This window comes from Melopsittacus undulatus, chromosome 23 (genome assembly GCF_012275295.1).
Source record: "Melopsittacus undulatus isolate bMelUnd1 chromosome 23, bMelUnd1.mat.Z, whole genome shotgun sequence".
In the NCBI taxonomy this organism is placed as follows: domain Eukaryota; kingdom Metazoa; phylum Chordata; class Aves; order Psittaciformes; family Psittaculidae; genus Melopsittacus; species Melopsittacus undulatus.
Window position 1 is genome coordinate 515,306 of NC_047549.1, and position 15,442 is coordinate 530,747.

The following is a 15,442-nucleotide window of genomic DNA, read 5'->3' on the forward strand; positions in this document are numbered from 1 at the left end:
GGGGCCAGTCCATGGTGGCATCAAAGTCCTGGTTGTGCCATGGGGCAGCTCCGGTGACCTTGGGGGTGTTGGGGGGTACAAAAGGCTTCGGGTCCTGCACCGGAACGTTGCCAACAACAACCGGAACTGTTGCCAACAACAACCGGAACTGTTGCCAACAACAACCGGAACTGTTGCCAACAACAACCGGAACGTTGCCAACAACAACCGGAACTGTTGCCAACAACAACCGGAAGGTTCCCAACAACCGGAACGTTGCCAACAACAACCGGAACTGTTGCCAACAACAACCGGAACTGTTACCAACAACAACCGGAACGTTGCCAACAACAACCGGAACTGTTGCCAACAACAACCGGAACAGTTGTCAACAACAACCGGAACTGTTGTCAACAACAACCGGAACAGTTGTCAACAACAACCGGAACTGTTGCCAACAACAACCGGAACTGTTGTCAACAACAACCGGAACTGTTACCAACAACAACCGGAACGTTGCCAACAACAACCGGAACTGTTGCCAACAACAACCGGAACAGTTGTCAACAACAACCGGAACTGTTGTCAACAACAACCGGAACAGTTGTCAACAACAACCGGAACTGTTGCCAACAACAACCGGAACAGTTGCCAACAACAACCGGAACAGTTGCCAACAACAACCGGAAGGTTCCCAACAACCGGAACGTTGCCAACAACCGGAACTGTTGCCAACACCTTTACTTGACCAAGGGTCGTGTTTTGTCATCGTCACTGCACTGATGAGCTTTGTACTTCTTCACCTCTGCCATGTACTTGGCCCAGGCGTCACCTTTACTCGTCAGCACCTATGGGAGCACAGGGGGATGTGGGGAGCACATCCCAGTGCACACCAGTATCCACACCAGTACCCGCGCCAGTACACACCACAGCATCCCCATTGCAGGATTACCAGTATCCCCTGTGTTAAGTCAGTGTGCACTCCCTGTGTGCCCAATAGTAGTGCCAGTGTTCCCCTGCATCCCTTCCACCCCATCCCATTGCTCCCCATGTACCCAGTTCACCCCTCCCAGTGCTCCCATTGCAGGATTACCAGTATCTCTTGCATTACCTCAGTGTGCACTCCCTGTGTACCCAGCAGCAGTCCCTGTGACCCCTCCCTGCATCCCTTCCACCCCATCCCATAGCTTCCCATGTAACCAGTTCAGCCCATCCCAGTTCTCCCAGTGTCCCCTCCCTCCATCCCTTCCACCCCATCCCATTGCTCCCCATGTACCCAGTTCACCCCTCCCAGTGCTCCCATTGCAGTATTCCCAGTATCGCCACTGTACCTCAGTGTGCACTCCCTGTGTCCCCAATAGCAGTCCCAGTCTTTCCCTGCATCCCCTCCACCCCATCCCATTGCTTCCCGTATACCCAGTTCATCTCATCCCAGCACTCCCTGTGTACCCAGTTCACCCCATCCCAGTTCTCCCAGTGTCCCCTCCCTCCATCCCTTCCACCCCATCCCATTGCTCCCCATGTACCCAGTTCACCCCTCCCAGTGCTCCCAGTGTACCCAGTTCAACCCATCCCATTGCTCCCAGTGTACCCAGTTCAACCCATCCCATTGCTTCCTGTGTACCCAGTTCACCCCTCCCAGTGTTCCCCTGTATCCCTTTCACCCCATCCCATTGCTTCCTATGCACCCAGCTCACCCCCTCCCACTGCTCCCAGTGTACCCAGTTGACCCCCTCCCAGAGCTCCCAGTATACCCAGTTCACTCCCTCCCATTGCTTGCCGTGTACCTAGTTCACCCCTCCCAGTGCTCCCATTGCAGGATTACCAGTATGTCCTGTGTTAACTCAGTGTGCATTCCCTGTGTACCCAACAGCAGTCCCAGTGTTCCCCTGCATCCCTTCCACCCCATCCCATTGCTTCCCCTGTAACCAGTTCATCTCATCCCAGTGCTCCCAGTGTACCCAGTTCACCCCATCCCATTGCTCCCAATATACTCATTTCACCCCCTCCCAGTGCCCCCATTGCAGTATTACCAGTATCCCCTCTGTACCTCAGTGTGCACTCCCTGTGTCCCCAAAACCAGCCCCAGTGTTCCCCTGCATCCCTTCCCTGCATCACTTCCACCCCATCCCATTGCTTCCCATGTACCCAGTTCAGCCCCTACCAGTGCTCCCAGTACACCCAGTTCACCCCATCCCAGAGCTCCCAGTGCACCCAGTTCACCCCCTCCCAGTGCTCCCATTGCAGTATTCCCAGTATCCCCACTGTACCTCAGTGTACACTCCGTGTCCCCAACAGCAGTCCCAGTGTTCCCCAGCATCCCTTCCACCCCATCCCAGTGCTCCCAGTGTACCCAGTTCACCCCCTCCCAGTGCTCCCAGTTCACCCCTCCCAGTGCTCCCAGTGCCCTGCCCATGCCCCCCCCTCACCTCCTCGTCCGTCCTCTGCTTCTTGGCCACCACTCCTGTCTTCAGGGCCAGTTTGTTCCCTCCTCTCCTCCTGCCAACCTGGGGGGGGATGGACACAACAGCCCCAGTTACACAGACTGGGGGCAGGAGCTCACCCATCCCAGTGCTCCCAGTTCACCCCTCCCAGTGCTCCCAGTGTCCCCAGTTCACCCCCTCCCATTCCTCCCAATGTACCCAGTTCACCCCCTCCCAGTGCTCCCAGTGTACCCAGTTCACCCCCTCCCCGTGTAACCAGTTCACCCCCTCCCAGTGCTCCCAGTGTACCCAGCTCACCCCATCCCATTGCTCTCAATGTACCCAGTTCACCACCTCCCAGTGCTCCCAGTGTACCCACTTCACCCCATCCCAGTGTTACCAGTGTACCCAGTTCACCCCCCCCCAGTGCTCCCAGTGTACCCAGTTCACACCTCCCAGTGTACCCACTTCACCCCTCCCAGTGCTCCCAGTGTACCCAGTTCACCCCCTCCCAGTGCTCCCAGTTCACCTCCTCCCAGTGCTCCCAGTGTCCCCAGTTCACCCCCTCTCATTCCTCCCAATGTACCCAGTTCACCCCCTCCCAGTGCTCCCAGTGTACCCAGTTCCCCCCCTCCCAGTGCTCCCAGTGTACTCAGTTCACCCCATCCCATTGCTTCCCATGTACCCAGTTCACCCCCTCCCAGTGCTCCCAGTGTACCCAGTTCACCCCCTCCCAGTGCTTCCTGTGTACCCAGTTCGCCCCCTCTCAGTGTACCCAGTTCCCCCCATTCCATTACTCCCATTACTCCCAGCTCACCCCATCCCACTGCTCCCATTGCTCCCAGTTCACCCCTCCCATTGCTCCCAGTGTCCCCAGTTCACCCCTCCCATTACTCCCAGTTCACCCCTCCCATTGCTCCCAGCTCACCCCCTCCCATTACTCCCATTACTCCCATTACTCCCAGTTCACCCCTCCCATTACTCCCAGTTCACCCCTCCCATTGCTCCCAGTTCACCCCTCCCATCACTCCCAGTCCCCCCCTCCCCTCCCGTTCCCTTACGAAGCTCAGTTGTCCTCCGCTCCTCTTGGCTCCGTCCGGCGGCCGAGGCCCTGGGCCTTGTTCCGCTTCCGCCGCCTCCCGTTCCCGTTCCCGTTCCCGTTCCCGTTCCCGTTCCCGTTCCCGTTCCGCCTCCATCTTCCGTTTGAACAGCTCCAGGAAGCTGCCGTCATTGGCAAAGACGTTGACGCCTCCTCCGGGCCCCGGAGGTGGGGACGGAGCCTCCGGGGCCTCCCCGTCCTCCCCGTGCGCCGCCATCTTGTCCGCCGCCGTCGTGACGCACCGACGCGACGTCGGCGCCGGCGGATGACGGCGAGGCGTTGCCTGGCAACGCGGCGCTTTGCCACGCCCCTTTGGGTGGTGTGGCCAATCAGGTGCGAGGAGGCGGGGAGAAGAGGAGGGGCTCAGCCAATGAGAGCGAGGGAGGGGCGGAGGGGGAAGATGGCGAAGCGTTGCCTGGCAACGCCGCGCTGTAGCCACGCCCCTTTGTGTGGTGCTGACCAATCAGCCGCGAGGAGGAGGGGCGAAGAGGCGGCGCTCAGCCAATGAGAGGCAGGGAGGGGCGGAGAGGGAAGATGGCGGCCGGCGGAGGGTGCGCGCCGGAGCAGGAGCAGTTCGAGGACGCTCCCGATGTGGAACCGTTGGAACCAACGTTGGGGAATGTGGTGGAACAGAAGAGTCTGAAGTGGATCTTCGTGGGGGGGAAGGGAGGAGTGGGGAAGACAACGTGCAGGTGGGGGAGGGGAACGGGACTGAGGGGGAACGGGAATGGGAACCCATCCCATCCCCATCCCCATCCCATCCCCATCCCCATCCCCATCCCATCCCATCCCCATCCCATCCCCATCCCCATCCCCATCCCCATCCCATCCCCATCCCATCCCCATCCCCATCCCATCCCCATCCCCATCCCATCCCCATCCCCATCCCCATCCCATCCCCATCCCCATCCCCATCCCATCCCCATCCCCATCCCATCCCCATCCCCATCCCATCCCCATCCCCATCCCCATCCCATCCCATCCCCATCCCATCCCCATCCCCATCCCCATCCCCATCCCATCCCCATCCCATCCCCATCCCCATCCCATCCCCATCCCCATCCCATCCCCATCCCCATCCCCATCCCATCCCATCCCCATCCCATCCCATCCCATCCCCATCCCATCCCATCCCTATCCCCATCCCATCCCCATCCCATCCCCATCCCATCCCCATCCCATCCCCATCCCATCCCATCCCCATCCCCATCCCCATCCCATCCCCATCCCATCCCCATCCCATCCCCATCCCCATCCCCATCCCCATCCCATCCCCATCCCATCCCCATCCCCATCCCCATCCCATCCCATCCCCATCCCATCCCATCCCATCCCCATCCCCATCCCATCCCCATCCCCATCCCATCCCCATCCCCATCCCATCCCCATCCCATTCCCATCCCCATCCCCATCCCCATCCCATCCCCATCCCATCCCCATTCCCATCCCATCACTTCCATGTCTGATCCCATTCCCATTCCCAGGACCTGTTCTCAGCCTTCACCATCACCTCAGTGCAGGAGATGAACTTAGGGGGGTTTCAGCCCCTTGATGCCATCTCCCGTCTGGTCTGGACCCCAACCACAGGTATAGGGTCAGGTCCATGGGGGGGGTCCATGGGGGGGGGGGGCAGCATCTTCCCTTTACCCCTTCCCACCTCCCCATAGGTCCATCCCAGTCCAAACCAGTAACCAAACTGGACCCTCGGCGGGTGACACTGCAGCCTATGGACATCAGGACGTTCCTGGTGCATTATGAGGGGCCTGGAGCAGCTCATGGGGGGCTCTGAGCATCCTTGGGGGGGTTTGGGGGGGTCCCTGTTCTGTGTCCCCCCCATACATGCATTAAAACCAGACCAGTTCCTCATGTGTTTAATGGGGGCAGGAGGTAGGGTCAGGGATGGGGGGGGCAATGGGGGGCTCCCCATCCTGCACACAGAGGCCCTGATGGAGGAAAGGGGGTGAGGGGATGGCAGTGACCCCCCTTGTTATCAGACCCCTTTATTCTGCCCCCCCATTCCCATCCCCCCCTTGAACCCCACTTCTCAGACCCCTTTATTCTGTGCCCCCCCATTCCCATCCCCCCTTGTCCCACCCCCCCTTTATTCTGCCCCCCCCATTCCCATCCCCCCTTGAACCCCACTTCTTCCCATCCCCCCTTTATTCTCCCCCCCTTTATTCTGCACCCCCCCTTGTCCTATCCCTCTTGAACCCCCCTTGTCCCATCCCCCCTTTATTCTGCCCCCCCCATTCCCATCCCCCCTTTATTCTGCCCCCTCATTTCTACCCCCCCCTTTGTCCCATCCCCCCATTAACCCCAATTCTTCCCATCCCCCCTTTATTGTGCCCCCCCCTTTATTCTCCCCCCCCCACCTCCTTATGCCATTTGCACGGGGGGGGGCTCAGGTCTGTTCCCTGTTGTTGCTGCCTCCGTTTGTTCCTCTTCCCCTTTAAGGATGGGGAGAGGCTGCCCCTGGGGGGGGACATGAGCTTGAACTGGTGATACTGGGATCACTGGGGTGGGTATTACTGGGATGGGTATTACTGGGATGGGTATTACTGGGATGGGTATCACTGGGATGGGTATTACTGGGATGGGTATTACTGGGATGGGTACAACTGGGATGGGTATCACTGGGGTGGGTATCACTGGGATGGGTATCACTGGGATGGGTATTACTGGGATGGGTATCACTGGGATGGGTACAACTGGGATGGGTATTACTGGGATGGGTATTACTGGGATGGGTACAACTGGGATGGGTATCACTGGGATGGGTATCAGTGGGGTGGGTATTACTGGGATGGGTATTACTGGGATGGGTATTACTGGGTATTACTGGGATGGGTATCACTGGGATGGGTATCACTGGGATGGGTATTACTGGGATGGGTATTACTGGGATGGGTATTACTGGGATGGGTATCACTGGGATGGGTACAACTGGGATGGGTATTACTGGGATGGGTATCACTGGGATGGGTACAACTGGGATGGGTATTACTGGGATGGGTATCACTGGGATGGGTACAACTGGGATGGGTATTACTGGGATGGGTATCACTGGGATGGGTATCAGTGGGGTGGGTATCACTGGGATGGGAATCACTGGGATGGGTATTACTGGGATGGGTATCACTGGGATGGGTATTACTGGGATGGGTATTACTGGGATGGGAATCACTGGGGTGGGAATCACTGGGGTGGGTATTACTGGGATGGGTATTACTGGGATGGGTATTACTGGGGTAGGTATCACTGGGGTAGGTGATTGCCCCTTACCCCACTCCCTATAGGTTATCCTATATGATGTATAGGGGATATTATGACCATGGCTTGGCTCAAAAGCCCAACCCTATATAAGACCCCTGAGCATCTCCTTACCCAGCCTTGGCCTTGGCTTTGGGACCCCAAAAGGCTTCTGGGTTTTCAGGGAACCTCTTCAATCCCCTTTTCCTGGAGCTGGGATTAGCATCCGCTCGGATGGCAAAGGAAGCCTGGAGCCTATGGGGCCGGAGAGGGGTCAGGGCTAACACTATGGGGTGGGTTTAGGGTCACTTATGGGGTGTCCCCCCCCCCCCATCCCATAGACCCTACGTGGGCTCCACAGAGAGGATCCGGGCAGCAGGGCTGGGGTCCGTGAGCCGCTCGCGCTTCACTGGGTGCAGGCGCACCTGAGGGGGAGGAGGAGGAGGAGGAAGATGAGGATGAGGATGATGATGGATGATGATGACGGATGAGGATGATGAAGATGATGAGGATGAGGATGATGATGATGATGATGATGATGATGATGAGGATGAGAGGATGAGGATGAGGATGATGATGATGATGATGATGATGATGATGAGGATGATGATGATGATGATGAGGATGATGATGATGGATGATGATGATGATGAGGATGATGATGAGGATGAGGATGATGAGGATGAGGATGATGAGGATGATATGAAGATGATGAGGATGAAGATGATGATGATTAGGATTAGGATGAGGATGATGATGATGATGATGGATGATGATTGATGATGATGATGATGAGGATGATGGATGATGATGATGATGATGATGATGAGGATGATGATGATGATGAAGATGATGATGATGAGGATGTTGAGGATGATGATGATGAGGATGATGAGGATTATGAGGATGATGATGATTAGGATTAGGATGAAGATGATGATGATAATGGGGGGGGGGGGTTCCCACCCTACCCCATATGGGGCTGCCCCACACTCACCCAGCAGCGCAGGATGTCCCATAGCACAGCTGGGGGCGCATCCGTCTTCACTGCAGTCCTACAGGCATGGGATAGGGACACGCGGTACCCGGCGTGCAGCAGGGCTGAGCTATGGGGATATGGGGTGGGGGGGACACAGATGGGGTTATGGGGGGGGGTTTGGGGTCAGGGATGGGGGTGTGGGATTGGGTTTGGGGTGTGGGATTGGGTTTAGGGTGTGCAGCAGGGCTGAGCTATGGGGGATATGGGGTGGGGGGGACACAGGTGGGGTTATGGGGGGGGGTTTGGGGTCAGGGATGGGGGTGTGGGATTGGGTTTGGGGTGTGGGATTGGGTTTAGGGTGTGCAGCAGGGCTGAGCTATGGGGGATATGGGGTGGGGGGGACACAGGTGGGGTTGGGGGTTAGGGTTTGGGGTCAGGGATGGGGATGGGGGTGTGGGATTGGGTTTGGGGTGCGGGATGAGGTTATGGGGCATCGGGATGGGGTTGGAGGTACAGGATAAGGTTTGGGGTGCAGGGATGGGAATGGGGGTTCAGGATTGGATTTGGGGTGTGGGATTGGATTTAGGGGCATTGGGATGGGGTTGGAGGGATAGGATAAGGTTTGGATAAGGTTTGGGGTGCATGGATGGGAGTGGGGGTGCAGGACTGGATTTGGGGTGCAGGATGGGGTTGGAGGCACAGGATAAGGTTTGGGGTACAGGGATGGGACTTGGGGTGCAGGATTGGATTTGGGGTGTGGGATGGGGTTGGAGGCACAGGATAAGGTTTGGGGTGCAGGGATTGGATTTGGGGTGCAGGATGAGGGTTATGGGCATCAGGATGGGGTTGGAGGCACAGGACAAGCTTTGGGGTGCAGGGAGGTGGTTTTTGGGGTGCGGGATGAGGTTATGGGGCATCAGGATGGGGTTGGAGGGACAGGACAAGCTTTGGGGTGCAGGGAGGTGTTTCTTGGGGTGCCCCCACCTGAACTGCAGCAGGGATGGGGTATTGCAGTGCACGATGCTGCTCAGCCCCTCCAGTGTGTAGTATAGGGGCACATCACTGAGCTCCTGCCCATAGGGAGCAGCTGAGTCAGCCCCAATGCTATAGGGTGGGATATAGGACCTGGACCCCCCCAAACCCCATTACCCCCCATATACCTCAGTGATGGCACTGAGCACCCCCTGCATCCGCTCCTGGGTCTGGAACCGGTGGGGGCTCCGCTCCAGTGCTCCCAGTATGCGCTGGACGAAGGGCAGGTCATGGAGGGGCTCAGCCCATATGGGGCCACCCATCTATGGGGACAGGGGGTCAGTGATGGGTATGGGGCAGCACCATAGGGGTAATAGGGGGGGGATAGGAACCCACCTGGTGCCGCTGGTGGCAGAACTCACATGTGGGACCCACAGGTGGCCCCATTGCTGCCCCATACTTGAAGCTGGAAGGGAAGGGGTGAGGGGTTCCCCATATCCCATATACCCCTCCTCATCCCAAGCACACCCCATACCCTGCTCATCCCAAGCACACCCCATACCCCATCACACCCCATACCTCACCCCAATCCCACCCCATACCCCACCCCAATCTCACCCCATACCCTCATCCCAATCACACCCCATACCCATCCCAAGCACACCCCATACCCTCCCCATCCCAATCACACCCCATACCCCATCCCAAGCACACCCCATACCCCATCCCAATCACACCCCATACCCCACCCCAATCACACCCCATACCCATCCCAATCACACCCCATACCCACCCCAATCCCACCCCATACCCATCCCAAGCACACCCCATACCCCACCCCAATCACACCCCATACCCCATCCCAATCACACCCCATACCCCATCCCAATCCCACCCCATACCCACCCCAATCCCACCCCATACCCACCCCAATCCCACCCCATACCCATTGCCATGTGCTGTAGCTCTCCCCATGCGCTGCAGGTGGTGGGTACCACAACCCACACACTGATACACCAGCGCCTGTTTGCTGTATGGCACAAAACGGGTGTTAATGGGGGGGTTATAGGGTGTACCCCATAATATACACCCCATAATATCCCCCTTACCTTGCTGATGCCTTCACCTTCGCCTGCCCCGTGAACACCCTCACATAGACCCGTATATAGAAGTCAGCACTAATGGACACCAATGGGACTATGAAGCGTTGGTAGCAGTTGGCCCTATTGTCCAGGCTGTGTAGGATGATGCGCAGGGCCTGGTATGGAGGTTATAGGGTCACCAATGAGCACCCCATAATGTACCCCCTATACACCAGGACCCCACACTCACCATCTCATGGCAGAACTTGCCCTTTAGGGACACGGACCCGTATTTGCTATAGGAGGTTTCGGGGTTGTTACCGGCCAGCACCCCCATATCCGTGCATGTCACACATAGTAACCCTGGATAGGGGGTATGGGGTGAGATTGGGATGGGGTGAGATTGGGATGGGGTATGGGGTGTGATTGGGATGGGGTATGGGGTGTGATTGGGGTGGGTATGGGGTGTGATTGGGATGGGGAGGGTATGGGGTGAGATTGGGATGGGGTATGGGGTGTGATTGGGGTGGGTATGGGGTGTGATTGGGATGGGGTATGGGGTGAGATTGGGATGGGGAGGGTATGGGGTGTGCTTGGGATGGGGTATGGGGTGGGCTTGGGATGGGGTATGGGGTGGGCTTGGGATGGGGTATGGGGTGAGATTGGGATGGGGTATGGGGTGTGCTTGGGATGGGGTATGGGGTGTGATTGGGATGGGGTATGGGGTGTGATTGGGATGGGGTATGGGGTGAGATTGGGATGGGGTGAGATTGGGATGAGGGTATGGGGTGTGCTTGGGATGAGGGTATGGGGTGTGCTTGGGATGGGGTATGGGGTGTGATTGGGATGGGGTATGGGGTGTGATTGGGATGGGGTATGGGGTGTGATTGGGATGGGGTATGGGGTGTGCTTGGGATGGGGTATGGGGTGTGCTTGGGATGGGGTATGGGATGTGATTGGGATGGGGTATGGGGTGTGCTTGGGATGAGGGGATGGGGTGAGCTTGGGATGGGGAGGGTATGGGGTGTGCTTGGGATGAGGAGGGTATGGGGTGTGCTTGGGATGGGGTTTGGGGTGTGCTTGGGATGGGGTATGGGGTGTGCTTGGGGTGAGGGTATGGGGTGAGATTGGGATGGGGTATGGGGTGTGATTGGGATGGGGTATGGGGTGTGCTTGGGATGGGGCATGGGGTGTGCTTGGGATGGGGTATGGGGTGTGATTGGGATGGGGTATGGGGTGTGCTTGGGATGAGGAGGGTATGGGGTGTGCTTGGGATGAGGATGAGGATGTTATGGGGTGTTCTTGGCCATGGTGTTACCAGGATCACCCCAATATGTGTGTTATGGGGGGGTCCCACTCACCCCCTTCGCTCACAGCCTGCACAGCAGCATCAATAAAGGGTGCAGGGCTCCCATATGGGTCCAGGTCAATCACATCAAAGGGGTCCCTATTCGCTTTGCATTGGTACATCAGCATCCTGGGGGGGGAAATAGGGTCCTGGGATCCCCATTGACCCCCCCCATTGCCAAACCCCATTGTGAGACCCTTCAATACATAGAGGGGGGGAAGAGCCCAATGGGGTGGTTAATGGGGGGGTCCTGGAATCCTATTGACCCCCCCCCTTTGGCCAAACCCCATTGTGAGACCCTTCAATACATAGAGGGGGGGAAGAGCCCAATGGGGTGGTTAATAGGGGGGTCCTGGCATCCCCATTGACCCCCCCTTTGGCCAACCCCATTGTGAGACCCCTCAATACATAGAGGGGGGGAAGAGCCCAATGGGGTGGTTAATGGGGGGGTCCTGGCATCCCCATTGACCCCCCCATTGCCAATATAGGGGAATGGGGGACACCCCAATATAGGGGAATGGGGGACACCAATATAGGGGAATGGGGGACACCCCAATATAGGGGAATGGGGGACACCAATATAGGGGAATGGGGGACCCCAATAGAGGGGAATGGGGGACACAAATATACATAGAGGGGGGGAAGAGCCCAATGGGGTGGTTAATGGGGGGGGTTTACCTGGCATCAGCCATACTGGGGGTCACCAGCGCCCCCACCCCATTGAAGTCCACATTACGCCCTATAAGGTCGGTGGCTAGTGCAGAGCAGTCGTTGGCTACCACAGACCGGAGCCCTGGGACCTCCTTGGCAAAGCGGATGGAGCGGAGACCAGAGGCTGCCAATGCCTCCAGCACCCGCAGCCCCCCCTATGGACATACAGCAATGCTATAGGGTGCTATGGGGTGGGGGGTACCAATGTAGGGGAATGGGGGATGCCAATATAGGGGAATGGGGGAACCCAATATAGGGGAATGGGGGATATCAATATAAGGGAATGGGGGATACCAATATAGGGGAATGGGGGATACCAATATAAGGGAATGGGGGACACCAATATAGGGGAATGGGGGATACCAATATAGGGGAATGGGGGACACAAATATAGGGGAATGGGGGATACCAATATAGGGGAATGGGGGACACAAATATAGGGGAATGGGGGATACCAATATAAGGGAATGGGGGACACCAATATAGGGGAATGGGGGATACCAATATAGGGGAATGGGGGACACCCCAATATAGGGGAATGGGGGACACAAATATAGGGGAATGGGGGATACCCCAATATAGGGGAATGGGGGATACTAATATAGGGGAATGGGGGACCCCAATATAGGGGAATGGGGGACACCAATATAGGGGAATGGGGGACACCTCAATATAGGGGAATGGGGGACACAAATATAGGGGAATGGGGGATACCAATAGAGGGGAATGGGGGACACAAATATAGGGGAATGGGGGACACACCAATATAGGGGAATGGGGGACACCAATATAGGGGAATGGGGGACACCCCAATATAGGGGAATGGAGGACAACCCAATATAGGGGAATGGGGGATACCAATATAGGGGAATTTGGGACACCAATATAGGGGAATGGGGGACACCAATATAGGGGAATGGGGGACACCCCAATATAGGGGAATGGGGGAAACAAATATAGGGGAATGGGGGACACAAATATAGGGGAATGGGGGACACCCCAATATAGGGGAATGGGGGAAACAAATATAGGGGAATGGGGGACACAAATATAGGGGAATGGGGGACACAAATACAGGGGAATGGGGGAACCCAATATAGGGGAATGGGGGACACCCCAATATAGGGGAATGGGGGAACCCAATATAGGGGAATGGGAGACACCCCAATATAGGGGAATGGGAGACACCAATATAGGGGAATGGGGAACACCAATATAGGGGAATGGGGGACACCAATATAGGGGAATGGGGAACACCAATATAGGGGAATGGGGGACACAAATATAGGGGAATGGGGGACACCCCAATATAGGGGAATGGGGGATACCAATAAAGGGGAATGGGGGACACTAATATAGGGGAATGGGGGACACCAATATAGGGTAATGGGGGACCCCACTGTGCCAAGCACCTCGCATGGTTGTCCTGCCTTTGCCACACGCGGGGGGGGGGGTGTTGGTACCGGTACCGGCACCATCACCGGCACCATCATCACCATCATCATCCTCATCCGGTGGTTGGGCACTTCCTGCATCCGTGTTCTCCTCCCCAGGGGTGACAACTGGAATAGGATGGGGGGGGATGGATCCATCCCAAACCCACCCCACAAGGGAAAAGGGAGGTCTGGGGATGGGGAGTACAAGGTGGTACCTACCCCAATGGTACCTACCCCAGTGATACCCATCCCAGTAATACCCATCCCAGTGATACCCATCCCAGTAATACCCATCCCAGTGATACCCACCCCAGTAATACCCATCCCAGTTACACCCATCCCAGTTACACCCATCCCAGCATCCTTACCCTGTATCCCCTTTGCCTGCAGGAAGAGCCGAGCGAACTCTGTCAGCACAGCACAGCTGTAGGGGCAGCAGTGTCAGGAACGGGTGTGGGGGAGCACAGGGATCACCCCCATACCCCTATGGGGTCCCCCCATACCCGAATGTGGTCCCCCAGAGCCCCCCATGGGGTCCCACCAAGCCCCCCATAGGGTCCCCCAAACCCCCCATGGGGTCCCCCCATACCCCAATGGAGTCCCCCATACCCCCATGGGGTCCCCCCAAGCCCCCCCATGGGTTCCCCCAATACCGCCATAGGGTCCCCCATACCCCCATGGGGCCCCCCCAGGTCCCCCCATGGGGTCCCCCCAAGCCCCCCCCATAGGGTCCCCCCATACCCCCATAGGGTCCCCCCATAGCACCCATGGGGTCCCCCCAAGCCCCCCCCATGGGGTCCCCCCAACCCCCCCCCCATACCCCCATGGGGTCCCCCCACCCCCCCATAGGGTCCCCCCAACCCCCCCATGGGGTCCCCCAGAGCCCCCCATTGGGTCCCCCCATAGCACCCATGGGGTCCCCCCAAGCCCCCCCCATGGGGTCCCCCCAACCCCCCCCCATACCCCCATGGGGTCCCCCCAACCCCTCCATAGGGTCCCCCTAAGCCCCCCCTGGGGTCCCCCCATACCCCCATGGGGTCTCCCCAATACCCCCATGGGGTCCCCCCAACCCCCCCATGGGGTCCCCCCAATACCCCCATGGGGTCCCCCTACACCCCCATAGGGTCCCCCCAAGCCCCCCATGGGGTCCCCCCATACCCCCATAGTGTCTCCCCAAGACCCCTATGGGGTCCCCCCATACTCCCATGGGGTCCCCCCAAGCCCCCCATAGGGTCCCCCCATACCCCCATGGGGTCCCCCAATACCCCTATGGGGTCCCCCCAACAACCCCCTGGGGTCCCCACAAGCCCCCCCATGGGGTCCCCCCATACCCCCATAGGGTCCCCCCAAGCCCTCCATGGGGTCCCCCAAACCCCCCATGGGGTTCCCCCATACCCCCATGGGATCCCCCAAGCCCCCTAATGGGGTCCCCCCATACCCCCATAAGGTCCCCCCAAGCCCCCCATGGGGTTCCCCCAAGACCCCCATAGGGTCCCCCCAACCCCCCCATAGGGTCCCCCCATACGCCCATGGGGCCCCCCCAATCCCTCCTTGGGGTCCCCCCATAGGATCCCCCCATACCCCCCATATGGTCCCCAATCCCCCCATCGGGTCCCCCCATACCCCCATGGGGTCCCCCCATACCCCCATAGGATCCCCCCAAACCCCCCATAGCGTCCCCAATCCCCCCATAGGGTTCCCCCCATACCCTCATAGGGTCCCCCCAAGCCCCCCATAGGGTCCCTCCATAGGATCCCCCCATACCCCTATAGGATCCCCCCAATCCCCCGTCCCCACTCACGTCATGTCCCGGTTGAAGACCTGTACCGGGTTATAAAAGACCTCATTGGCCTTTGGGAACAGGATCGTGGCTCTGCCCTCGGTGATCAGACCCTCACCGGAACCGGGGGGGGCACCGGAACCGACGGGGGGGGGCACCGGAACCGCCGGGGGGGGCACCGGAACCGACGGGGGCACCGGAACCGGGGGGGGCACCGGAGCCGTCGGGGGGGGTCCCGTCCATTGCAATGCGACGACGTGGGGGGGGTCCCGGTATACGTCGTTGTAGGGTCCTTATAACGGCTGTTAATGGGGGGGGGACACACATAGACCCCAATGGGGGCAATGAATGGGACCGAGGGGTGACCCCCCCCAACCACGTGGC

General features: G+C 58.5%; 3 protein-coding genes across 3 annotated transcripts; 1 reads left to right on the plus strand and 2 right to left on the minus strand.

Annotated features, from left to right (window-relative positions):
• Positions 1–705: 705 nt before the first annotated feature.
• On the minus strand, positions 706–3,797 carry TRIR (telomerase RNA component interacting RNase). The gene is made up of 3 exons (XM_034072006.1): positions 3,464–3,797; positions 2,409–2,486; positions 706–827 (listed from the first exon to the last, which is right to left on the minus strand). The coding sequence occupies exons 1-3, from the start codon at positions 3,716–3,718 to the stop codon at positions 720–722; spliced, it is 441 nt and encodes a 146-aa protein (XP_033927897.1). The 5' UTR covers positions 3,719–3,797; the 3' UTR covers positions 706–719.
• On the plus strand, positions 3,767–5,327 carry LOC117437579 (lysosomal alpha-mannosidase-like). Its single transcript, XM_034072084.1, has 4 exons — positions 3,767–3,772; positions 3,969–4,193; positions 4,986–5,088; positions 5,169–5,327. The coding sequence occupies exons 1-4, from the start codon at positions 3,767–3,769 to the stop codon at positions 5,288–5,290; spliced, it is 456 nt and encodes a 151-aa protein (XP_033927975.1). The 3' UTR covers positions 5,291–5,327.
• TRMT1 (tRNA methyltransferase 1) lies at positions 5,176–15,219 on the minus strand (the record flags this gene model as incomplete). The annotated part of the gene is given in 17 exon segments (XM_034072085.1): positions 5,176–5,444; positions 5,874–5,973; positions 6,886–7,005; positions 7,099–7,175; positions 7,748–7,856; positions 8,714–8,799; positions 8,890–9,024; positions 9,098–9,167; positions 9,648–9,731; positions 9,811–9,959; positions 10,034–10,146; positions 11,145–11,260; positions 11,810–11,997; positions 13,255–13,324; positions 13,326–13,404; positions 13,647–13,702; positions 15,080–15,219. Coding segments are annotated over 17 exon segments (1,764 nt in total), but the record flags the coding sequence as incomplete, so codon positions are not given.
• Positions 15,220–15,442: the final 223 nt, after the last annotated feature.

Bases quoted from the DNA above. Each gene is read 5' to 3' on its own strand.
- TRIR (XM_034072006.1), bottom strand. From the start codon at position 3,718: ATGGCGGCGCACGGGGAGGACGGGGAGGCCCCGGAGGCTCCGTCCCCA. The intron at 2,487-3,463 runs GTAAGGGAACGG...ATCCCCCCCCAG, and splicing joins GCGGAGGACAACTGAGCTTC to GTTGGCAGGAGGAGAGGAGG. The intron at 828-2,408 runs GTGAGGGGGGGG...GTGCTCCCATAG, and splicing joins AGCAGAGGACGGACGAGGAG to GTGCTGACGAGTAAAGGTGA.
- LOC117437579 (XM_034072084.1), top strand. The intron at 4,194-4,985 runs GTGGGGGAGGGG...TCCCATTCCCAG, and splicing joins GTGGGGAAGACAACGTGCAG to GACCTGTTCTCAGCCTTCAC. The intron at 5,089-5,168 runs GTATAGGGTCAG...ACCTCCCCATAG, and splicing joins GGTCTGGACCCCAACCACAG to GTCCATCCCAGTCCAAACCA.